Source organism: Sturnira hondurensis, unplaced genomic scaffold, assembly GCF_014824575.4.
Source record: "Sturnira hondurensis isolate 20B ecotype Veracruz unplaced genomic scaffold, ASM1482457v3 Scaffold0008640, whole genome shotgun sequence".
NCBI lineage: Eukaryota > Metazoa > Chordata > Mammalia > Chiroptera > Phyllostomidae > Sturnira > Sturnira hondurensis.
In genome coordinates, this window is record NW_028081271.1 from 4,364,316 (window position 1) to 4,391,059 (window position 26,744).

The 26,744-nt window shown below is 43.2% G+C and overlaps 1 protein-coding gene across 3 annotated transcripts in view; it reads left to right on the plus strand.

Moving 5' to 3' along the window:
* The window catches only part of TENM3 (teneurin transmembrane protein 3), a 407,467-nt gene that overhangs the window by 344,437 nt on the left and 36,286 nt on the right, over nt 1-26,744 (plus strand). For 2 of the 3 annotated variants that reach the window (XM_037055127.1, XM_037055128.1), the window contains 9 exons: nt 494-613; nt 1,393-1,654; nt 6,143-6,410; nt 7,894-8,037; nt 12,310-12,559; nt 13,219-13,239; nt 20,847-21,079; nt 22,178-22,332; nt 23,067-23,941. In XM_037055127.1, coding sequence (XP_036911022.1) covers nt 494-613; nt 1,393-1,654; nt 6,143-6,410; nt 7,894-8,037; nt 12,310-12,559; nt 13,219-13,239; nt 20,847-21,079; nt 22,178-22,332; nt 23,067-23,941 — 2,328 coding nt within the window. The remainder of the gene's footprint in view (nt 1-493; nt 614-1,392; nt 1,655-6,142; nt 6,411-7,893; nt 8,038-12,309; nt 12,560-13,218; nt 13,240-20,846; nt 21,080-22,177; nt 22,333-23,066; nt 23,942-26,744) is intronic. The other variant, XM_037055129.1, reaches the window with a different exon arrangement.

The following is a 26,744-nucleotide window of genomic DNA, read 5'->3' on the forward strand; positions in this document are numbered from 1 at the left end:
GAGGTGATTTCCTCTCGAACTCCTGGGTCTGCGGGGGTTTCATGGCATTCGTGCAGTTGGACCCAGCAGTTGTTGTGCAAGTGTTCCTTATTGCCCCCTTAAATCTTGGGCTACTTGGTCCCCTCAGATTTACAGGTTGTCTCGGAATTAATTGGAAAGTATACTTTTCTTCATGTAAACACCAGACATGTGATTTATGAAAAAGAAACAGCAATTTATAATTATCAAATTCATCTCTAAAGTATTGGCTTTGGATAACTCTCCAAAACCAGCTTGCAAGGCAGAAAAGCCCGAGGTGAATCACTAGGCCTTGAGAGAATGTAAATTGCACTGAATTAAAAGGGACACTGTCTGGGGAGTATTTCCGTCTGGTTTTTGTGAGTGATGCTTGCGTGCCATACCGTTACTTTATCTCGGGGTTGAATTGTTTCTACATCATCATCCTGCCGGCCTGAGAAGACAAGGGTTCATTCTACCTCTGCATTTCCCGCAGCCTCGCGTCCGTCATCAGAGGCCAGGTGCTCACTGCCGACGGAACCCCGCTCATTGGAGTCAATGTTTCCTTTTTCCATTACCCGGAATATGGGTACACCATTACCCGACAGGATGGCATGTGAGTTTGTCCTAGAGTTTGTCTGTGCTGGAAGTGTCGGAAGTGTAAGGACTAGACAGCCTTCTACCACCCAGCATGTTTTGTCGTCCCTTGTAATACAGAGGTACAATGACTTTTAGACTCCAGAAATCTGTAACAGCCCATGCAGCAGAAATTTAGAGTCCTGTATCCATAAACCTCTGTACAAGTTGATTCCATTTTCTAAAGAACGATGACAGCGTTGTGGGTTTTTTTAAAGATTTTATTTATTTATTTTTAGAGAGAGGGGAAGGGAAATAGGGAGAAATATCAATGTGTGGTTACGTCTAGTGCACCCCCTACTAGGGATGTGGCCCACAACCCAGGATGTGCCCTGACCAGGAATCGAACCCGTTGCCCTTCGGTGCATGGCCCACACTCAATCCCCTGAGCTACACCAGCCAGGGTTCATGTTGTAGTTTTGAATGTTCCTGGTTGGAAAAGATTCTTGATGAAATATCTAGGAGTAACATTGCATAGTGTGTACAACGCAAGCTGAGATGATTCTGAAGAAGGAGTAGGTAGGTAGATAACAAAGCAAATTTAGAACATGTTAATAAATTGGTAAATCTAAGTACAGGGTATATGAGTGTTCATTGGCCAGTTCTTTAATGTCCTGTAGATTTGAAGCTACTTCATATAAAATTCGGCGGGGGGGAGTTGATTTTCTTTGTAAAGCACGTTGATTTAAGGAGGTCAAATAGTTTGGAGTCATTACATGGGACCCAGACGATTCACTGGGCATGTCTTGTTTTCCTTAGGTTTGACTTGGTGGCAAATGGCGGGGCTTCCTTAACCCTGGTGTTTGAACGGTCCCCGTTCCTCACGCAGTATCACACTGTGTGGATTCCCTGGAATGTCTTTTATGTGATGGACACTCTCGTCATGAAGAAAGAAGAGAACGACATTCCCAGCTGTGATCTGAGCGGGTTTGTGAGGCCCAATCCTATCATTGTGTCATCGCCTCTGTCCACCTTCTTCAGATCTTCCCCGGAAGACAGCCCCATCATTCCTGAAACACAGGTAGAATATTCTAGCAGGCAGCACTTTCACATGAACTGTTTCCAGATCATGTGGTTTCCAAAGAATGTGTGAAAAGGATGGCAGCATCGAAGGCCGTTCTAAATCATTCCATAGGACAAACTGTAGGATGCGGTGTGCGTGCACACACACCAAACAGGCATTGTTAAGGCAGCGTATCTAGTTTGGAGTCGTTCTTTCTTGGAGTAGTTCTTTCTTGAAGATCTACTCAGCATATACCTGTAGGTATTTAGTAGTTGTAGCCCAGTGGAAAAACAGATTGAACTCAACAGCTAATCACATCTGTGCTGGTTGAGTCTCTCCCTGGGGAGGGTTTCTACCGCCTTTGGGTGCCGGACCTCCTGACCAGCTCACTGCAGGCGCCCTTGGGCATGGTCGTCTCTCTCGGTAACTGACCATTCAGTTTTTACTGGGAGTGGAAAAATGTTTTCAAGGAGGTTATTTTTGACAGGAAATGTTCGTGGATTTTCTGAAGATATTATTTTTAAAACTTGAGTTCTTAAGTCTGTAATTAGTGAATCAGAAAGCCCTCTTCTCCACAGGTTAAAAAAATCTAATAATTTTCTTTAAAATGGCCATGTTTTCACTGTTCATTTCACCTAATGAAATATCTGGATGCTGTTTTCTTTCCTATGTGTTTCCAATGAAAACTACTTTCATATCTGCAAGGCGGGGCATTCAGTACAGTAATAATGTTCTTTATTCATAAATAGCTAAGGAAAAATACATGGTCTTTAAAATTTACCTGCAGAGATCAGCTTTGTCACATTCATTCTTCAAATATTTGTTGAATTTGTGTTTCATATCAGGTGCTGTCAGAATGTGACAGATTAGCACATCGGTCAGAGGAAGTACCTGCTTCCGAGGAGTTTACCAGCTAATAAGGAGAGAAAGAGACAGCGAATATATAAATATATGTCAGGTTGTGAATAAGACAATGTGAAAAACAAAGCAGGGTAAAGTGGATGGAGGGCAGTTTTACAAAGTGTGGTTTGGGAAGCTCTCGCGTTGACGACATATTTCAGCAGAAACGTTAAGTGAAAGAATAAACCTTAAAAATAGAAGCATTCCAGGCAGAGCCAAGAGCAAGGGGGCAAGTGCCCTAAGGGAACAGCCTGCTTCCCTGGCTCTGGGAGTGGCGGAGGCGCCAGTGGGTGGGGCTGGGGCGAAGGGCGCAGCACACGAATAACAAATCATTGAAGACCACGCATGGCGAGGATAAGAACGTCTTCCTTTGAGTAGTTGGAAGCCACTGGAGGTTGAAACGAGGAGACCAGTCGGAAAGCAGTCTCAGTAGCCAACAGCAAAAACAATGGTGGCCTGGCCAAAAGTGCTTGGGGTTGAGGTGGTAAGAAGCGGTCCTGCAACACTGGAGTCCAGGAAGGAGGTTCAAAGTGAAGATGTAAATTTGGGAGTCATCAACTTTATAGATACACTTAAAGCAGAGAATGAGAGCATAGATAAAGATTAGAAGAAGTAAGCCAAGAATGTCTAGGATAACAAAATATGGAAAATGCTCTCAGGCAAATATGATGCAGAAGAAACACCTTGCTCATTTACTGCATAACATCAAGCAGACTTTGAATAGACACTTTCAGAAACTCACTGTAATCTACTCAGTGTAATACTCCCTCCCTAGGGTCCACATGTAGTAACTGAACTCATTAGCCAATCTAAAATAGACTTAACCTACAGGCAGTGTCTGTCTACAGGTGGCAAATTTGTAGCAAAACAAATCATTAAAATAGGCTTCAAATCCACAATTCTGAAATACATAAAGGGTTTTTTTTTTCCATTCCATCATGTAGACAGAAAAATCTACTGAGAGCCTATTAGATACCGGGTATTCTGCTAGGATAAAAAGAATGATAAGACACGCATCCCGTTATGCTAAGTATGATAAAGATTTGAATGAAGAATTGTGGAAGTTCAGAAGAGAGCTCAATGCCTAAGGAGCCAAAGAAGGCGTCCCTGAGGAAGTTGGCTTTAAGGTTGGAGAAGCTGTGTGAGCCACCGTGCAGCGGTGAAAACAGGTGATGCTGCGTGAAAACTGGTGAACAACGTCCATGTAGGACATGTAGGGAGGAAGATCGGAGCCGGAATTCAAGATGGAGACCTTGAATTCTTTAGGCAAAGGGAACCTGGGGACCAACGCAGTGTTCCCAGCATTTCTCTAACGCTGACTCAAGTGACAATAGTGCCTGATTGACAGAAGGAGGCAGAGAGATCCGTGAAGAGCTGGCGGTCGCCGCATTTTCATACACACCCAGCGCACAGATGGGCAGGGCCCAAGGATCACAATGGCCGTGGCTGTGGAGAAGAGGGGCTGGATTAGACAGGGATTTGGAAGGTGGGACTGGCAGGAGAGAGCTTCTAACGGAATGGCTTCTGGGGTCCAGAATGGGGCTTTCAAATCACACAGCTACCAAAAAATGGGCAGAATGGTTTATTTTCCCCCTCCGGCGGGATTGACTCTTCACACTAATACAGGGTAGCGTGTGGTCAGTTTAAGTGACGGGAGACACCCATGTTTTGATGAGCTAAATCACAGATATTCATTCCATGAGTAGGTTAATGACAGAAAAGACAACGGTCAGTTATTAAAATTAGGATAGCACATGTTATTTTGAAATAGAGAAGCAACTCCTAGAAGGTCACAGGAAATATAGTCATGAAAGATTCCCTTATATATACACAAAACCTGTCGAATTTAAGAGAAGTCACTTTGGAAATAAGTGAAGAGGAAATAAAGTTTAGGCTTTAGGTCTCAATGACTTGTATTTTCCAGGCAATTCAGGAGTCACAGAATCTGGTGTTCAAACTGACCCATTGATATTTCACCCCAGTGGTGGGAATACAATGAGTTCTGTTTGGTTTGCTCACCTTATAGGCTTCAGTCCAACAAAAGTACTGCCAATCTTAACTGCAGTGGTCTCCCTCTGTCTGATAGAGCTCTAAAGTCTTTCTACATGTTCAGAAACTTTTTCTTTAAGACCATCTGTGGCTGAACTCAGGCAGCGTGTTCGGTCAAGGAGTCCGATTGTAATAAATGAGTCTGTCTATTACATACACTAGAGTGATGCCTTCTGAATCCATCACATAGCATCACCGTGTTCCTTCTCCCGCCAACACCGATCACCGACCAGGATGGAAGCCTGTTTAGTTCATTCTTTTGTGCCTCTTCCAACTGTTTGATTGTTCCCGTTGAAACTGACAGCTACACCCTCAGTATCCAGGTTTCTCCATAAGCTATTAAAATTTGGAGGTGGCAGGGGTACACCATCCCTACATTCGGTGTGAGAGCAGCTGGGGGAGAGAAGCACTTCTGAGCACTGCACCGAGTTCTATGATTTTCTGATGGGAAAGAGCCATCCTTTAGGTCTGCCGGATGAGAGTCTTGATAGGGCCACCGGGAAAGCCTCTGAAAACGCTGGGAAATTCTCCACAGAGAAGGGCTGGGCCCTGGCTCCGGTCTGGCACTCACAGAGCCCTGCACCTCACACTCTGTGTAGTAAGGCTCTGAGGAGCTGCCAATACCAGACCAACGGGAGCATTAGTAAGGAGAATCGGAAATCTTTAGGAAGACTTCTGTATACTATGTAAAATATATTTTTCAAAATAACTCAGTTATGTTTTGGCATGATGTGTTTTGCATACATCAGTATAAATTTGTGGGCATTGATTGAGCCCGTCACATTGATGGGTAAATTGTAGGGTTAAGACTATGATATTTTTAAGTGCATAAAGAAGATAATTATGTAGTTGAGGTAGTTATATTAACTTTTTACAGCCCAGTTTCACTTCAAAAGGTAAATAGTGTCTTTTGCCTGCATTCAATAACACATTAGTTGTTCGTAGGGAGATATTTCCTGCACCTTTCAATTGTTAATTCATTTACCATCATATTGAAAATCAGCGGTGACTTCCAGCTTATTTAGCTAATTATGAGAATGTGCTATTTTTATATCACCTTTCATCCTGGATGTGGACTCTCTTATCACTCCTGCCTTTGTAAGTTTTGGCCAGCCAGCCGACAAGGCCACAGCAGAGGTCTCGTCCCTAACTGAGGCAGCTGGCGGGGGCCAGATCTTTGGCCCAGACCACATGCCTGTCCTGAGCCCGCCAGCTTCCAGATGTCTGCTCCACCGCCTCCCGGGGCCACGAGGGGGAGGGGTGGGTAGAGAGAAGCCACCGTGACCGTACACTAACAAATCGGTGCGTGTCAGCCCGGTGGGGCAGCACCAGAAGTGACACCTAAGGTGTGATGAACTTCAAATAGACGGCAGGATGCTGTCCAGCGGAGAACAGTCGGGCCGGCAGCAGAGCTGTGTCCAGTCATTGAGTAAGATAGCAGCTCAAGACTCTTGTGTCTCAGTTGCTCTACTTGTTTTGTTTTTTTTTTACATATGGTTTATCTCGTAGTTGTACGCAGTCACAGTTTGGTGCTTTTTTCGCTCTGTGCAAACCTAGGTGCTGCATGAGGAAACCACAATCCCAGGGACAGACCTGAAACTTTCCTACTTGAGTTCCAGAGCTGCTGGGTACAAGTCCGTTCTCAAGATCACCATGACCCAGGCCGTCATACCGTTTAACCTGATGAAGGTTCACCTAATGGTGGCTGTGGTAGGAAGGCTCTTTCAAAAGTGGTTCCCTGCCTCGCCGAACTTGGCCTATACGTTCATATGGGATAAAACAGATGCATATAATCAGAAGGTCTACGGTCTGTCGGAAGCTGTTGGTAAGTTCCGAGTAAATTTACATGCTACATCAAAAAAATCATCTTGATTCAGAGCTAACCTAAAAATAATTGCAATCCATGGAAGCCAATGGATGAGCAGGTAGAAAGGCAGTAAGATTGTCACAGGGAAGTGACACGCAGGTTGGCTTAGAGATAACACGGGAAACGGAATGTATTGCATATGAGGAGAAACAGAATGTACCACCCCGGGGGAGGCCAAGATTATATTTTAGAAGCATGTTCTGAAGGAGATTTGAGGTTGTCATATTTTTTTCAGGTTTTTTTTTCCTTTATTGCATCACTTTTTATTTTCTTCTTTTTTAAATAATTTTATCTCCCTCCCTTTCCTTACCTTTTTAAATCATTTTCTGTGTCTAACAGTTGGTTCAATTCATAGTGACGTTTAACAGGATGTCAGACATTTGTGCCTACAAATTATTTTAGCCCTTTGGATTAAATAATCCAAACTCACTGTGATCAATTTTGAAGGACTGGTCAATTCAAGGAAAGAATACTCACAAGAACTAGTAAAAAGGACACATGGACAACAACTGGGGGGGTGGAAATGGGAGGGAGGTGGGGAGCACTGGGGGGTGGGCTGGGATGGGAGTAAAAGACAAAAAACTGTACTTGAACAATAATTAAATTTAAAAAATGAAAAAAATGAATATTCTTTATACATCAGGCAAACCCACTGTGTCTCTGGGAGGCAGGAAAGTGGAATATGTTTGACACGTTGAGATATACATAGAATAGCATCCAATTCAGGCTCCGAACATCGAAAACTAAGGAGGACATGCACTTTACTCTATTAGTTTTTAAGTTAACAAACACTAAAATCTGTTCAAAATTCTGTGTAATTTGGACTTAAATCATTTAAATCAATCAGAAAATTGCCACTTCCTTCCCTTTGTTCTAAATTTCAAAAATCCGTGTCTCCTTGTAAACTCTGAGGGGGTTTTCCTGATCTGTTTACATTACTTTACTGTTAATGTCATTGTTCATTCCCGATAATGAGATAATATGGGTTTTTTGTTGTATTGAATTTTACTTATTATAAATATTTTTCATAACTTAATTCTCTTGGAAACTAAATAGCTCTCGTAATTCAGATAGCAAATATGATTTTTAGTGGTTATCATCTAAATGCCCTGTGGGGCTGACTTATCTCGGATAATTACTGAACCATGTGCCCAACCTGAATCCATTCTGTGCTGTGAAGCCCTTGTAAAGAGTAGTTTGGGGGAGATAAGATACTAGTTTCCATTAAATCAATACAAAAATACTATATGGAGGTCACATTTTTAGAAAAACATCTTTGATATGATTATATCTTCTCATATAAAAAATAAACACTGCCCATAAATAAATGGAAATAGGGTCTCAGAACACAATTGTGAGAAAAGCAGATTTATCGAAATAATGGAAGTAAGTCGTACTCCGCCGCACTTGACAGATGAACTCTGATCTGTCTTGGTTCCAGTGTCAGTTGGCTATGAGTACGAGTCCTGCTTGGACCTGACCCTGTGGGAGAAGAGGACCGCCGTCCTGCAAGGCTATGAGCTAGACGCATCCAACATGGGCGGTTGGACCTTAGATAAGCATCACGTGCTCGATGTTCAGAACGGTAAGGTCTTGTCCACGGAGAGTTCACATCACTCACCTTCAGAGGCATCGTGTTGCAACATTCTGTTCTATGTAGGTGCTAGGATTAGAATTAGCAGGCAAAAAAATAAGGGTATACAGCTGACCCTTGAACAACACCGGGGTCAGGGGCGCCAACGCCCTGCTCAGTGAAAGGTCTGCATATAACTTCTGACTCCCCCAAAACTCAGCTGCTAATAGCCTACTGCTGACCGGCCTTACCGATAAACAGTCAGTTAACATTTATGTTACATGTTATATATATATATAGATTAGATATAGATAGATAGATAGATAGATATAACCTGCTGTACTCTTACAATAAAGTCAGCCAGAGAAAAGAAAATCTTATTAAGAAACATCATAAGGAAGGAAAATATACTGACAATACTCTACATGTCTATTGAAAAAAATCCTTGTATACATGGACCCACACAATTCAAACCTGTCTGTGTTCAGGGGTCTTCCATGCTTTTAAAGTCTGCAGCAGCCCGAAGAGGGAACTACATAACACTCTTCTAACAAATGTGGTGATGTTCATAGATTCATTACCAAGATAGTTCTCCCAGCAGAATGTGAGTGACTGCCCTTGGACGCTGCACTGAAGGGTGTCCTCACCACGGATTCACCCAGCAGTGTCTGATGTCACAGGGAGCCAATGCGTTGATCCAGAGTGCTTTGGGAAGGTTTACCCTAAGGGGAGGGAGGGGGAGTTTGTTTTAAGTAAATAAAAAATAAAAATCCATGTTACTTTATCAAACTGTTACTACTAGATCTTAACCCTTAGGTAATTAGTCTATTCTGAATGTCTAGATTTTTTTTTAATTCTCAATAGAGTGTACTTGAGGGAAAAAAATATCCTTACACTCAAATTGGGTTACACAGACTGTTACTTGACTTTTTAAATACTAGGAAAAGAGAAATGGACAATCTGAGAAGAAAGCAAGAATCCAGAGTAAACCTTGTAGTAGCCTTTATGATACAAGTGGATGTACTCTTGAAAAAACATATTTTAGCTATCACAAGCCAAAAGAAAAACATTACTTGCAAAATTGGACCAGCTTAATCTCACAAAGAATATTATTTATGCTAAATAAATGCTGTTGTCTTTACATTCTGTCCTCATAACAGCTACATCTCAGATACTTTGTAAGTACTTTCTAGAAAAGCAGAACCTTAAGGCAGTAACTCGACTCCCCTTTTGCAGACAGCCAGGGAAGGAGGTTTCGGTCTTGATGAAATAATCTAGCCTTGACTTTGCAGAGGTTCCTGGGCAGTTCATAATATTGAAGTTAGCAGTCAACACAACTAAATATTTGACTGTGATTAATGGTCACTTTTTCAGATTAATGTTGCTTTGATATTTGGGTTTTTTTTTTCATTTTACTTAATTTGGAGAGGGTATATTTTCAGCCTCCAAATATACTAAATCTAAAGTAGTCTCCAAGCCAGGACTAGTTGATACATTACCTCCCAAAGAGAATAGCAACTGAGCAAATCAATACTAAGAAAAAAAAACCAAACAGAAAGCCCCTTGTGATTTCCTATTTCATAGCTGTACTAAGCGCTGTTCCCTTTCTGACTGTGTCCTGCACATCGGGCTGTGGTTCGGTTTGCACCCCAGAAGTGTGGGAGCAGGGGCACTAGACCCCCCTGAAGCACACACGGCACTAGATCCCCCTGAAGGTCAAGTGAGCCTCCGGCCAAGGAGGACGGTGACTTCGTTCCGTCTCATGATAAGGCATACGAGCAGCGGTAGCCTCAGTGTTCAGTGTTACAAACACAAGGCTTCATCGTGGGCTTTCAGAATGCAGAGCCTGTGCCAACTCTGCAGGGAGCTGCTCTTGATTAAATTATTGAAATTGTATTTCACACCATTGGGCATACTGCTCTATACCTTCAAAAGTTCTTTACAAATGAAACTCAGGGAGACTGCTGTAGATGCATTTGAGTTACTCTGAGACTGCAGGGTCAGGTTCATAACCAGTTAACCCCAGGATCTCATCCATGAGATTATGAACCAAGAGGAAAGCTACAAGCAGCGATCTCTAGGAAAGTTGGTAACTCTGTAATTTGATGCTGTTGTGATATCCATCACTCAGTGTGGTATTCACAGGGATTAAGAGAACTGCAGATATTCTGAGCATATATGTATGATAAAATACACACACACATACAAACACACTCTACCAGAATAATAACAGCTAGCTTTTATTAAAATATCAGCTCAGATGTAAAAACTTGCCTCGCCCAAATTCTGTCCTCCAAAAAACTGTCATAAATTATAAAATACATGTTGTTTTGAAATGCGAGGTAACCTATTTGTGGAATGAACTGAATGTGATTTCAAGTTGTATCCAGGAACAGTTTGACAAGCAGTGGCTTTTCAAAGTGACATGTGTCTAATTGAATAAACAAAGTGATTTGCAATCATGACAAGGTGGATGAGCTATGGAAATACCTCAAGGAAGAAGGGAAGGCAAAAATAGAGACAGTGACAGGTGTTTGTGCGGGCACCCTGGAACATGGAAATAAATATTCTAACGTTCATCTTTCTATTCTGTCGTAATAGAGGAGAACCACAAAAGACCAATTAATTGTTCATAGTAATGACCGAATGCGTCAGGCACAGAAGGGCGAAGCCTGGCTCATAGGATTCTTCTGATGGGAATTACAGAGCTGACTCTTAGAGGAAATTATAGTTTCATAGTTATCAAATAACATCATCACAGAAAGAAGGATCTTAGGTATCATTAACACATTCTCTGAATATTTAAGGCAAAATGCATCTGATCTATGGTTATGATCTAGCCTTACGTAGATGATTTTTCTTAAATATGGATAAACCTATTTTATCTTTCCTGGTTTCCTTATGTGAATTTGCTATGACTGTTACATCACCCAAATAGCAAAGCATTAAAAAAAGTAATCCTAGAATCCACCTCAAATGTGCTGAGCGATAAAGAGAACATAATTGTTTTGATCTCTTCTTCACTTTAAAACTGTTCCAAAGTGGGAGGATAATATACTTTCTCAAGTTTCCTGGTGTACTTTCACGGGACTGGTTCTCTTCACAGTTCAGTTTTTCACCTGCTGAAAAATACAAGCGTTGGCTTGGAGAACTGCTTTGTGATGTAGTACAGTCGGTAATGACCGTATGTACAGCTCTCAGGTCAAAGCAGCAGGTGGTTCATGCAGGTGACACATTGAGGAGGTTCACGAAGTGTGTACAGAACCATGACAGCTGACCGGGCAGTGACGCGAGACCAGAATGGAGCTGTTAATCTGTGTGCTGTGGCCACGACAGATGACTAAAATTAGACTCTCCACTCAAACCTCCTTCCTAACTATGAAAATACTGTGTATTCATTTGGATTTTTTTCTCAGATTTTCATTGACGATCGTAAGGGAACAGATTGGCATTTTTGTCTTCTTAAAACCTCATTGACACTTTCATGCCGTAAAACAGAATCACTTTGGATAATTAATAGGCCCTTCCACAACAGTTTCATTATGTTTGAAATTTTGAACATGCCTTCTTATATCAGACAAAAGTATAAGCATGAAGAATATTCTTTGACAGTATTGCAAAATATCGGAAGTTTGCTATATACTTCCTAACTTTGTTTTCCATAAAGTACTTTTAACTTAAAAAATGATAAACTTTTAAGGAAGAAGAAATTCATATTACGGTGTGCATTTTATTAATCAGATTAATTTATAATATTTTCAGCATCATTTAGCCATTAGGCAAACTTGTTCATCCCTAAAGAAAGAACATGATTTAGAACATGGGTCTCCAACTTGGTTGACATTAGGATCTGCTGGAGAGTTCTCCAAACTCGCATTGCCAAGGCTGCCCCCACACCAAGGCAATCAGAATCTCTTGGCCGTGAGATCCCAGCATCAATATTTTTTTACAGCTCCCCAGTCGGTGCCAGCGTGCAGCTGGGTTTGAGAATCACTGATGTGGAGAATGTGGGTTTTCCGTTTTCCTCGTTCTCCCTTTGTTTCTTTCACCGGCCATTCTTTAAATTCCTAGCAGACAGCTTTCTTCATGTGCAGTCTATGTATTTTGACATATGATATTTTCCAGTAGGTGATTGAATTGAATGTTTTCCGATAGAACTTTAAATAAAAGTCTCTCCAGTCCAAGCCTGAATAGCACTAAATTTGGGTTCAATCTACAGCGAACCCCTTTGCTTTTCATCTTTACACTTTCCATGGTGAGAAAACTGTGTTTTATGTCTTGTAGGCATTCTGTACAAGGGAAATGGGGAGAACCAGTTTATCTCCCAGCAGCCCCCAGTGGTCAGCAGTATCATGGGCAATGGCCGGAGGCGCAGCATCTCGTGTCCCAGTTGCAACGGCCAAGCGGATGGTAATAAACTCTTGGCCCCGGTGGCGTTAGCTTGTGGGATCGATGGCAGTCTGTATGTGGGGGATTTCAACTATGTCCGCCGAATATTCCCTTCCGGAAATGTAACGAGTGTTTTAGAACTAAGGTATGTCTTTCCTCAATTTGGGATTTTAATGAAAACCAAACATGCCTTTGTGGGGGAAAAATGTTCAATCTAATGTCCTAATGTGTTTATTTAAACATGCCTTTCCAATGTTTAAAATTCTCCCTAGAAAAAGAAGGCCATTTTGATTATAAAGTTAGGAAAAGCACAACACATACGAGTATATATTTTGCTGTAAATACATAAACAAGTATGAAGTCATCTAGTGTATAAAATATCTCAGTGGCTCCAGTGAGTGTTCTCTTCTCTGGTAGGGTAGAATCGTGATATTTAGGTCTCTTTAGTTGTCTCTAGAATAAATAACCTTGTGATACATACTGTTAGTCTTTTATTTCAGTGTTTGAAATTAAGGCATAAAATATTTTCCTACAATTGTTTCCCTATATGATTAGCCATAATGTCAATAGTTAAAGTAACAAATTGTTGTCTTTGCCTTGTTCATTTAAATGTGATTATCAAAATCATTCTATTCTGTGAATTATTTGAGAAGCCTTGACCTACAAAGTTTATTTTCATTGTTATTGCTGCTTTAGTTGCAGTTCTCCATACAAAGAATTAAGATCTCAGTATTCAACTCATTATATTTTAGAAGCCTTTTCTAACTGTGCTTTTTTTCACCTTCTTTATCTGCTTCCACCAAGAAATAAAGATTTTAGACATAGGTAAGCATCTTGCTTAAAGGCTATTCTATATTTCAAACGCTCTTTTCACATTCCATTCTGATTCTCTGACATTTTTTCCTATCACCATTTTGTCATGAGAGGGGAAACTCGGTATCACAGACGTCTAAGGGATTAAAACCGCTTAAAGAACAAACATTATCTGGTATATTGCAAATTGTATCGTGTAATGTAATCTGAAAAGTATTTTCAAGGCGATAAATAAATTTTGAGACCCCAAAATTATTATAATGAACATCTTTGTATACAAAAAATATTCCTAAACTGTAGTTCCTAACTCACATCGTCTAAGTCACATGGACCAGAACAAAACTGGAAGCACGGGAGAGTTTAGTTTGGCCAACAGCCACGGCAGCTCCTGGGTTATTGGGCCCAAAGCTTATTCAGTAGAGGGGACTCTGCTCAAAGAAAAGAGTCTCAAAATATTTTTACTTTGGCAAGTTTTTAAAAACCCAAGATGGTGTGAACCTGTTGCCAGAGCCCTAGCTGGACTTGGAAGGAACTCAGAGGAGTTCCTGGTAAATCTATTAACTTCCCGGTAAGTCCATCACCGCTGTAGTTTATATTTGCCCGGATTCGAGAGAGGGACTGGGCTGGAGTTTGAAGCCGTAGTGCTTCCATGGACTTCCGTTTGTGGGGGAAGGCTTGCCCTGGGAGCCCAGGATGAATCTGGGTGAAGCGGGTGCAGAGACCCCGAAACGTCCCAGACTCTGTTTGCTGTGTACGCGTAGCGGGGGCAGATACAGGAAGAGCTAATGTAAGGACACTCTCCACTAAAAACGTTCTTCCAGACGACAGAAAGGGGGAAAACCCTTTGTTTTAAATTAAAGCCACAAAGAGCAAGACAGATTGGATGTGCTCCATTCAGTCTGGCCATTCCAACACCTAGCAAAATGGCATCGGATGGCAAAATGTGCAGTAGTGCCCCTGGCTTCCTGAGATTAGTATGGCAGCGTAACCCACTTAAACTGCTGTAAAGAGGTTGGCAACCAGGAAATCGAATCCAAAGTTCTCCTGGAAAAAAATGGGTGGCCGTAACGTATTACCCGGACCAGTCAGGGGCCCCCCGAATCTCTCTCCAGATCCCCTGTCAATCTGGCTGGCACTGCCAGTGAGTAGCTCAGCCACGTGCTGAGATTAAAATCGCTCCAGACGCCTGCACGTGCAAAGCTGTGCTGTGAGAAACCACAGCAGAATGTCAAAATTGTTCTGGCCTTGCCTTCTTTGTAGCTGTGGAGGGAAGTGGAAAGACAAACAGGCATGCGCTGCTGCTAACTGTGAAAAAGCCGGAGGCACTGCAGAAAAGCGATCAAAGCAGCTGCCTTTTAACGAGCGGGCCTCTTGCACGCCAGGCGCACTGCCAGAGCCTCCCCACACACGCATGACTGCAGGACCACACCGCAGCCTTGGGGCTACACGGGAGGGGCTGGGGCCCGAGGAGCTCGCGTGTCTTCCCCGAGATCAGTATGCGGAGACGAGGAGCAGAGATTTGAACCACGCCAAAAAGAATGTTCTTTCCCCTGTACCACAGCCAGTTTCTATGGCTCCGAATGGCTAGGTTTCCACAGAGTAACTCCCTCGGTATTCAAAATGCTAGCTTTATTTCATAATCATTTGACACATTAATTGGCACTATAATTTCTTTCTTGGGAAAAAATCTATGCAGTTAGAGCTACATTATTATTAACAACACTTTATAAAATGAACTCGTGATGTACTAACTCATGGTGTTTGGCAGTGATACTCACTGTAACCCTTCTCGCATGATCCTCTGTCCCCTTTTTCCTCTGTATGTCATCCTGGCTGTACGTGTGCTCCTGTGTGTACCATGCATGTACATGCACAGCTTGGGCTTTGTATTGATGTTCGTGGTCACTAGAGCCACCGTCCCTGATCACTTACCCTGTGCTGGGCACTTTGACAAGCTTTGGTAGGAGCCCAAGTCTGTGCTCTCAGAACTGAACAGTGGAGTCGTTGAGAGAAGATGGTCGTGCAATGGATTAAAAGTACCAATATTATTCTTTGACACTTGATCATACCCACAGCTTCTGCTGGGACAGTATAGTTCTGGGGGTGAGGGGGGTCACTGAGAGATGGCAGTGTGGTGAAAAAATTATTCCTCCAAGGGTTAGTATTAGACGTAGGTCAAAAGCTACACTCTGCCAGGAGAAAGGAGGGTGCAGTCAGGATGCAAGAGCAGAGAACAGGTCAGGTCAGGTCATTGAGGTTTGGGAAAGCAGTGAACAGACATGGTGAGAGGTCTTAGACCCACCTGGATGTGAGTGGGGGACTCAAGTTGGCAATAATGAGGGGTTCAGGGAGAGAGGCAGGTGAGGGCCGGGTTGCTGAGGGCCCTGCGTGCTCTGAGGAGTGACTCTTCCCTCTCAGGGTGACAGGGACAGCGGGGAGCCATTTCTGATCTTGTGTGTGATGGTGGCACACGCACATGGCCTTGTAGGGAGATGACCCTGGTGCCCGTGTTCAGGCTGGTTTGATATGACTGAGAAAACCATGAGATGCCAGGTGCCTGAAAGAGCAAGGCTGTCAGTGAAAAGACCCAGCCAATAGACTGAAGAAGCTCAAGGAGTGGACACACTGTGCGTGGGTGACAAGGAACAGGGCGACGTAGAAAATATCCGACATTTTTGAGCCCCAGTCATCAGATGACAAAAATTACCGACAAAAATGGAGATTCCGTTTGCTTCATAACCAGTTCATCAAAATTTTGATTAATTAGTTAATTGATTACTCAAAACCAAGGTACTAGAGCACACTGGAACTTCTCTATTTAGCTTAAAAAATGAAAATTTTTGCCCTGGTTGATGTAGCTCAGTGGATTGAGCACGGGCCTGCGAAGCAAAGGCTCGAGGTTCAATTCCCAGTCAGGACACATGCCTGGGTTGCAGGCCAATTCCCAGCAGGGGACGCACGAGAGTCAACCATACACTGATATTTCTTTCCCTCTCTCCTTCCCTTCCCCTCTAAAAGATAAATAAATAAAATCTTTTTAAAAAAATGAAAATTCTTTTTAGATGTTTCTTCCAATTCTCCCCCCCACCCCCCGATCATTTTCCCTTCCTAGCTGTTGGGATCCTGCCTGGCTTGCTCTTTACCCCTCCTTCCCTGGCCAGCGTGAAAGTCACGAAAGACATCCAAGTGGGGGACAGGAAGAAAAGTAAATTGAACAATGGTCAACATCTGTAGAAATGACCAGTACAGTCCATTGTTAATGACTCAGTGAAATATAAAAATGCTTCCAGTCCTCTTCCTGTGTTTCACATACTATCAACAATCTCATTAACTGGACTACTGGGGACTAGTTAATAAAAATGTTTATTGATAAATATCAAAATGCAGTCTTATTATTTTAAAATTCAGAGTATTCTGTCATGCCAAAGATGATAAGAACTGCTGGGATATTATATCAAATGAAAGTCGCTAGCTGCACTTTAATGAACAGATATAAATACTGCTCAATCAACATGTTAAATTTTTTATACGAGTAGAAGCTTCTGAAATGCTTAAAAAATAAGTTTCTCTTAGATATGCTAAAATATCTCCCTGTGATGCTTAGGGTATTAGTTTGCTAACAAACCCTTTTTTTCGGTAGTAAATTTTAGCTCATCCCTGTTCCAATTCTTAAAAGTTCCAAATAAAGGAACTTAAATTAATTAATGCCAGCCAAGGGGCATTTAAACATGCAGGACTAAAAATCAACGCTGTGAATTTTATATTGCCAATTAAAATATCAAAGGAAGTGCTGGTCACTGGTCTGTGAAACTGAAGCAATTAAAGTTTGGATACAAATTATAAAAGCTTGATTCAGCACTTTTTCTTGATTTAATATTTAAGAAAGTCAAGCGGACACAGAAATATCACACCCCTAAAGCCCTGCTTTCAATAATCTCAACAGAGTTTGAGTAACCAGGAAATAGATAGCTTACTTCTATATATAAATATAACTTATGCTTCTTCAAATGTTCTGTGTTCTGAAGGCCACACACAATCTCCAACTAAAAAGATAAAAGTGCTGATTACGGCTCATTCTTTGCTGCTACTTCTCCGGTCTGAGAGGCTGAGTTGTAGCACAACATGAGCAATCTCGTCTGCATTTGCCCCTGGCTGTGTCTGAACGAGGAAAGCCTTGGAGCGGACGGCTTGGTGATGGTGGTCATCTAGGGTAGTTCCGGAGGAGTTAAGAATCAAGGTGCAGTGTTCTAAAGGGTCGAACCTTGACCTTCATTCTTCAGTTTTGCTTCTGAGTTGAAATCTCAGTCAGTCACTCGGGAAGGTCGTCCAGCTACCAGCAGTGGGTTCTCCAGGCAGGGTCGCCACAGGTTTTCACACGGGATCAGTTATGATCTAAAAACTCCGCACCCATGTGCACCCACACACCGGCCTGTCTAGGACTGGGGCCTTTCCCTGGGTGAGAGTAAGCATTAGCTCACCCCGTCAGGAATCTCGGGCCCTTTGCCAATAATAAGCTCAGAGCTCCTCGGACGCCAGGCTGTCAACAAAACATTTCCAAGATCATGGGTTTGTTTTGTTGTTTTGGTTTTTGGTGTTTTGTTTTGGGGGGATTTTTTTTTTTTTTTTGCTTTGTTGTTTTTTAGTGCTTCAGGTTGGATCCCTCTCCTCGTTTCAGAGGGGCTGCCCTGTAGGGCAAAGACTCAGTCCATGCCTGTGAATTCTTCTATGCGCCATGTTTTGCTGCCCCAGGGTCACATGCTCCTCCTCCACGTGAGGTCTTCTGGACAGTAGAGGGGTGCAAAATTAGAGCTTTCGTTGGCAGACATTTGTAAAACCATTGACCTCTGTTGCTTGGTTTGGAAATTTCCATCTTCAAAGAAGGAGGGGCATCAGGACAGGAAAGAGCAGCACCGTGTGGGACACTGTCACGCTGCTGTCCCACTGGGGTAACTCAGACACCAAGAAAGGCACAGCTTATGCCCCTCACGTGTCTGTCCATGATTTTCACACCAAGAAAACTCTGGCGCCGCAGCTGAAGAGCGTGCCATGGCTCCTCCAACTGGCCGCTGAGAAGTCTGTGGTTATTTTTCTCAAAATGAGAGCTGTCAGAGAATGTTGTCCAGTGTAGATCAGACCAAAGCAAATACAAGAATACCTAGTGTTTGTTGGGGGTGAGTCATGCGCGAGGCCCTGTTTCAAGGGTGTCACTGGCATTAGTGCCTGTCCTCTTCTGAGCAGCCTGTGGAATGTGGATGATTATTATCACCTTTGCCAGGAAGGAACCGGAAATGAAGCAGTTACATAACCTGCCCAAGGTCATACCGGTAGTGACAAAGTGAGGATTCAGACACAAGCAATCTGGTTGAGAAGTCAACTCATAGGTGTACACACCTGACCAAAAATACTGATAAATGTGTGTGCATTCATTACGAATATACAACCACTCATAATGGGCGTATATAATCACAGTGCTAGGGAAGCCTAGAGATGTTTTTCCAGTGTCGTGTCTTCCAGAGCCAACCCAGCTAGCTGAGTGGGGTCGCAATTCTGTCACCCCCTACAAGTGCCTGAAAGACTGCGTCTGTGAACATCAGACTGTTTCCAGGGGTGGGGGAGGGACCTCGGTAATGTTGTTCTGAATCTTTATATTGATATGTGACTTTCACTCCATTACAGAGTAATAAACCACCACATTGAGGAGCGCAGTGTGTCTCGCTGCATTTAAAATGCCAGGCATCAACTTGGCAAATGAAACAATAACACTTAGCACAGCGAGTTTGATCGTTTGGTATAACCCAGAAGTTCCGAGATGTTTTTATTTCAAATGACTTGCCTCCCTTTATGAGTTCTTCCTTTGACTGTTCAGCCTTTCACCCTTTCCCACGTATTTGCACACGCAAGGCCTCTTGCTCTAATCTGTCCCTGTCCCAGAAAGATATTCAAGATGAAAAAGGAGAAATCAAATCGGAAGGTGTCAGGCCTTGGTGTTCTCGGTGTTTCTCTGTGTTAGCAACATCACAGCCAAGGGGCCACAGCAGGTCTGCACCAATGTGGGCTTCCTGTTATTTTAGCAATGGCCTTTGAGTGATAAAGTCCTTGCATTCAGCACAGAAAAGGAAGAGCAGTGAGAATTGATTCCTTAGAACCTACCGAGTAGTGAGAAAAACAACTACACTGTTACTTAGAATAAACACTTCCATATAGTTAGATTCATACCACACATTTTAGAGAGACACACAGAAAATACGTGGAAAGAGCATATAATCTGTGTGTATGTGTGCACGCATGTGGAGAGAGAGAGTGAGAGACGAGAATCAGTAAAACCAAGGTTGTCCCCAGGAGGTACATGGGACCTGCTGGATTCCTGTCTGGTGACTGGCATCCTTGTTGGGACACCAGATCACTTCCCCTCTTTTTAGGATTATTTTTTGGAGGCAGTATTTGCACATGGTACAAAATTACATTAATTCTAAGAAGGCGGGGCTGAGTGTAGGGAGCTATCATAATTCATCCATGTCTTGACAGTGTTGGTCCTACCATTTGTTACAGGTAACAGAACTCAAAATATTATATATTTGCTCCACTTTGTAGTTCTAAAACCGAGGGACTATGTTTTGTGAACCAATGTCGGCATCTCCCAAGTGAATAATACACAGGTTTTAGAGAAACCTAATGCCCAGACATCAAACCTAAAGCTGATGGACCCGCCATTGTGACTCACTCTGGTAGGCCACCTGCGCTTGAATGACCTCATCTTAGTATTTAACCCCATAGCTCTGGGCACACATGGTGACTGCGTCAGGTGACTGTGCTGGATTGGGACAGAGCAGCCAAGACAGACAGAGGGCTCCAGGTTTCTCAGGGGCAGGTGTTCTCAGTGGGACTGAGTTTTATGGGGAGGAAACAGGAAAACCCCTGCGATGAGGGGCAAGTGAAATGACCCAGAGATTGGACTTCAGCCAAGGGTTAGACAGCTGTGCCTTCTCCCCTTCTCCCAGAGCACAAAGTGTGTCTGTCACTCAAAGGCAGCGATTAAATGGCTTTGCATCAGACCAAAAAGATTCAGAGAACTTGCTTCTGTGTGTGTGGCTAGAAGCATATCGCCTTCTAAAAATAACTATTTTTAAGATGACTGTTTTAATAAATATTCAGCCCTGGCTAGTGTGGCTCAGTGGATTGAGCACCAGCCTGGTGAACCAAAGGATCGCTGGTTCAATTCCCAGTCAGGGCACATGCCTGGGTTGCGGGACGGATCCCCAGTATGTGGTGCATGAGAGGCAACTACACATTGATGTTTCTCTCCTTCTCTTTCTCCCTTCCTTCCCCCCCATTTTATTTATTAAAAATAAATAAATAAAATGTTTTTTAAAAAATAAATAAAAACTCAAATCCTCAGCAACAGGCGAGGACAGAAAACAGTCCTATCAGAGGTTGCTACTGGTTCTATTAAGTCTTTCTCATAGGCCATGTTTGAACACGCTGCTCCTCCTCCCGTGCCTGGTAATGGATGAATTGCCCTTTACAGCCCGTTTCTCACATCAGGGCCTGTTGTGCTTGCAGTCCTACTGTGTGTCAGGAGTAACTCTGTCCTGGTGCTGATGTCTGACCCTTCCTTACAGCAGTAACCCAGCTCACAGATACTACCTCGCCACCGATCCGGTCACAGGGGACTTGTATGTTTCGGACACCAACACCCGCAGAATTTACCGCCCAAAGTCGCTGACGGGGGCGAAAGACTTGACCAAAAATGCTGAAGTCGTGGCGGGGACAGGGGAGCAATGCCTTCCATTCGATGAAGCCAGATGCGGGGACGGGGGGAAGGCTGTGGAAGCCACACTCATGAGTCCCAAAGGTACTGACATTTACCAATTTGGGGATTTTTTTTATTTTAAAAAAAGGCGGGGTAGAAAATCCAGTTATATTGTGTATAATGCTGAGTCTGACCTTTTGTCCCCAGCTGTGTACCGGAACGCTGTTACACACCTAGTGTTGGTAAAACCATTTAGTGTGAAACTGCTAGAATCCTAAGTTGATTTTACAGTAAATATTGGGTTCTTGGTATTTTTTATTGTCATTCCACTTGTTCCAACTTTTTGAAGAAGAAAGCAGCTACTCCCTGTTATTCAGGTCACATCCTGTTAAACGTCAGACAAGTGCCTGAATTCTTTCATTGTCCCGGAATTTCTTTGTCTTGAATGGGTCCCAGGCCTCTTTAAAAACCATCACTAAGCAACCCTATTAGCCCTCATCCAGCTTGGAGCTATTAAACTTTTGTTTCTATGCCATGGGAAAAAATGCTTGCTGTGAGGCATTTCTGGAAGTAACAAGGGCTAAAATTCTATGTGATGAAGGTTTCTAGCTTTTAAACCAGTTGGGACTGACTCTTTGCTCATGCATTATGCCATTCGTTTCAGTGTGTTTGGGTTGAGGGCTTTATTATTTTTCATTATTGCTAGCAACAATTGCGTGAACAAGGAGTGGAAAAAAGTATTTGTTGTGCTGAATTATTCATAATAGCAAATTTCACTGTAACAAGGTCAACAAAGCCCTAACCTTGGCTTAGATCTATTTTTGTTAGACTATACTAGTTACTCCAAGTTCAGTGTAACAGAAGTTGACCTACTTCTATAATTCACAGGCAATAGCATTATACAGATATTATAAGTTTATATTTAAAACACAAGTCTTAGGTATGTGATTCACACACAAATGGGAATTCTTACGAATCTGGGTGATTTCTTTCTTACAGTTTGACATGCATTTGTATGGTAAATGTGCCTGTTTGGGGTTTTTCCTAACGTTTCGGCAATCGGCCATCCTCCCTGCCACATAGCACACCTGTCGTCACTGGGCCTAAACACTGAGTTTGGTCCTGGGCCTAAATTTAACTTCAATCAAAGCGACCATTTTTGAAAACGAAGTAACACTTCCTTCTCTTTCTTGGATCAAGGAATGGCGATTGATAAGAATGGGTTAATCTACTTTGTGGATGGAACCATGATCAGGAAAGTTGATCAGAATGGAATCATCTCGACTCTCCTGGGCTCTAACGATCTGACGTCAGCCAGGCCTTTAACCTGTGACACAAGCATGCACATCAGCCAGGTAGTCCCGGTGTCGGCTGACTGGGGTGGCGCCGTGTTCACCCACACGTGTCGGGTGGGGGAGCCCATGCGATCCAGCCGTTCCGTTCAGATGTAGCTCGGGAGCTGCTGAAAAGTTACTTTCTTCTGTAGTTCTGCATCGCATAAGTTCAGTTGAGATACAGAACAATTATCACTAGGAAATGCTAAGCATGAGACAGAAAAGACCAGGAAAGTGGCAGCACACAGATATTCCAAAAAGAACAGACTGTGCACTGAACTCTCTAATCTTTTGATTGCATGAGCTCCTGGGGGAGTAGAGAGAACCCGGGGGATTAGTCCCGAGGGACTTACGTCTACAACTGGGAACGTTACTGTTGGCTTTACTGAAAATGCAATGGAACACAAATGGGTTTACGTCACAGAAAGCCCTGCCATCGGGTGGCCATTACTGCTAGAAGGCACCTGTGTTCATAGCTCATTGATAGCTGTGGCTCTCTCCTTAGCGGGTCATTAGCTATTTGGCCGTCGCTGGCAAATCTGTCAGTGAGCGGCACTTTTAAACAAAATGCTGTTCCCTGCATTTGTTTCCACTCTGACTCCTCATGTTTTATTTTACTGTAGCTATTCAGAAAACAATTGTAGAACGGTTTATCAAATTAAGGGTAATTTCCCCCAAATGGTCTAATTTAATCTTCTGGCAAATCAAGTGAGGTGCAGTAACTGACTAACCAGACGGTTTCCTGTCTGATGAAGGTGCGTCTGGAGTGGCCCACCGACCTCGCCATTAACCCCATGGATAACTCCATCTACGTGCTGGACAACAACGTCGTGTTGCAGATCACGGAGAACCGGCAGGTGCGCATCGCCGCCGGGCGGCCCATGCACTGTCAGGTGCCGGGAGTGGAGTATTCTGTGGGGAAGCACGCGGTTCAGACGACGCTGGAGTCGGCCACCGCCATCGCTGTGTCCTACAGCGGGGTCCTGTACATCACGGAAACCGATGAGAAGAAAATTAACCGCATCAGACAGGTCACGACGGACGGGGAGATCTCCCTGGTCGCTGGCATACCTTCAGAGTGTGACTGCAAGAACGATGCCAACTGTGACTGTTACCAGAGTGGCGATGGCTATGCCAAAGATGCCAAGCTCAGCGCCCCGTCGTCCCTGGCGGCCTCTCCCGATGGCACCCTGTACATCGCGGATCTCGGAAACATCCGCATCCGGGCTGTGTCGAAGAACCGGCCTCTCCTTAACTCTATGAACTTCTACGAAGTTGCCTCGCCCACTGATCAAGAACTCTACATCTTTGACGTCAATGGCACCCACCAGTACACTCTGAGTCTGGTCACTGGCGACTACCTGTACAACTTCAGCTACAGCAACGATAATGACATCACCGCGGTGACCGACAGCAACGGCAATACCCTCCGAATCAGGCGGGACCCAAATCGGATGCCCGTCCGAGTGGTGTCCCCGGACAACCAGGTGATATGGCTGACCATCGGGACAAACGGCTGTTTGAAGAGCATGACTGCGCAAGGGCTGGAGCTGGTGTTGTTTACCTACCATGGCAACAGCGGCCTCCTGGCCACCAAAAGCGACGAAACCGGGTGGACGACATTTTTTGAGTAAGTGTCAGAATTCTTCTTTGATTATAAAATACTGCGATAAAATCTAAAATAATAATAGAATCTTAGAGGGATCTAGAGAGCCTATAATTTTGGCTCCTTTGTTCTGAGAAGAAGACAAAATGAGCCTCAGGGCCTTGAAAGGGATCCACAAATGTGAGAACCCCTGAGGCCCAAGTTCCATTAGCAGCGTGGTGACGCTGCCTCTGCTTAAGGTCTAACACTTTCCTTCATTCAGACTGAAGATGTTCACGAAAAACTTTAGGAGAACATGCCACAGCTGTGGTTTCAGGCGTAAACCCTTTGGATTTACATGTGTCCATGTGATGAGGCTATTTTGAAATCCGTCATTAAAAAAGGACCTTTAAAAACATTTACAATGAACTTAGCTGATGATGACATTGGTACTGTGAGTGTTACTTGATCGCCTGCTCTTCTGTATTTCTACCACCGCTGACATACAATATTATATCAGCTTCAGGGTTACAACATAGTAAACATTTACATACCGTAGGAAGTGAGCCCCCGATGAGTCCGGGACCCATCTGACACCACACCTCGTTATCACAGTGTTGTTGACTGCGTGCCCTGCACTGCAGTTTACATCCACATACCTATTTTTATAACTGCCAATCCGTACTTCTTAATCCCTTCACCTGTTTCACTCGGCCCTCCAACCCCGCTCCCGTCTGGCAACCATTATTTGTTTTCTGTATCTATAAGTTTGTTTCTGTTTTGTTAGAGTCCACATATAAGTGAAATCCTGTGGTATTTGTCTTTCTCTGTCTGACTTATTTCACTTGGCATAGTGCCCTCTAGGTCCATCAATGCTGTCGCAAATGGCAAGATTTCATTCTTTTTATGGCTGAGTGGCATTCCATTGTGTGTATGTATTACAGCTTCTTTATCTGTTCATCTGCTGACAGGCACTTAGGTTGCTTGCATGTCTTGGCTATTGTAAACAATGCTGCAGTGAACCTAGGGGTGTGTATCTCTTTTCAAATTGGTGTTTAGATTTTTTTATAAATACCCAGAGGAGTAATTGCTGGGTCATATAGTAGTTCCACTTTTAATTTTTTAAGAAATCTCCATCCTGATTTCCACAGTGGCTGCACCAGCCTGAAGCCCCACAACTAGTTTATGAAGGTTTCCTTTTCTCCACGTCCTCACCAGCACTTGTTGTTTATTGACTTACTGATGATAGCCTCTCTGACAGGTGTGAGGTGACATCTCATTGTAGTTTTAATTTACTTTTGCTTGCTGATTAGTGATGTTGAGCATCTCTTCATATGTCGGTTGGCCATCTGTAGGTTCCCTTTGGAGAAGTATCTGTTCAGATCCTCTGCCTACATACACGTAGAAGAGCTTAACTTTTTATAATCAGTTACTGGAGAATCTGAGCTGCACTGACAAGGACCTTACCATTAAATGCAAATCTGGAATTGCTGGTCGCTGTGAAAGCAAATGAAAAAGTATGCTCACCGGGCCAGGGTGTCCCACGAAACAAGTGGAATGGGGCGCAGGGAATATGCTATTTCAACAGTCCTATTTTCAGAGGCCAATCATAATGAAGTGAAAATTAGCCCTTGTATATCTCATGGCATATGTACTTTGCAGTGAATGCATGTGTAAAATTATTTCGATTACTTATTCACTGCACCAACCGGAAGGGGAAATTCAATATATAGAGGTGGCATTTGACAAATGCAAAATAGTCCTTGAAATGAATATTGAGTTCCTTAGTGTGATTTTTGTAATGATATGCTGAAGCAAAACTATTTTCTGTAGGAGCACACCTCTAAAATATAATAAAAGTCAGCAGAAAAAAATGACCTAATAGAGAAATATTTTTCGCACAACTTTTCTGGAGTCGATCTTATATGTAAAGCATAGTCTTTCTGTAGCTTGAATTGCTTTTCTTTCCTGACAGTTTCCCTTTTAATAGAATGAATGTTACTCAGAAGCATGATTTTGTCATGGGAACAACCCTTTCAATGGAATGACATTAAAATTTTAGAATCACACTAGGAAAGGAATAAATTGGAAGTTAATGGGCAGCTCTTCTTTGCACCATTTTCAAAGTGAGAGCCGGCTACATTGCCGAAGAGGAAGAAGAGAGAGAGTACAGAAACCGCGTCACGACCGATGAGCCCGGGCAGGAGAGCTTCTCGTATCGTAAGACCTTCAGGAAACGATGGTGGCACAAGCTGGGTTTCAGTTTAGGTGAGAGCAGGCGGGGAACAGAGACGTAAGCTTACGGTACAGTCTGGGGTCCCCGCCTCTTTTGAATGTGGCCTGACTTGTGACCCTGACTTCGCCTGGCACAGAAGCTTATCACAGGGGTCCCTCCCAACACAAGAACTTCCTGCCTCGGGTACAGCGGTTTGTGGAGACCCTACAAAGAAACTTTCACCGAGTTCGGAAAACTGGAGAGAGGGGCATGTGTACTCCGGGGTGGCGTTAGTACCAACGAATGTGAGGTTTTCACCTTTTTTCTTCCTTACAATAAAATGGCACACCGAGAGCCATCTCCCTGGAAGGAACACCCACGAGAACTGCAGGCTTCATCAGGGATGGACGCGGAGGCTCCGGCCGAGGTTGACTTGGCAAGCCGATCTTGTAAACGTAATGGGCAAGCATTGTTGTATAGAATAAAAGTTTATGATTAACTTAAATAAATCACAATCATATTTTCACTAATACAGACTCAGGACACATAAAGTGTATCTATTGTCTTTTATCTCGATAAGTTAAAGACAACGATTACAAAAGCACTTTAAAATATTTTAGCAAATATAAACCT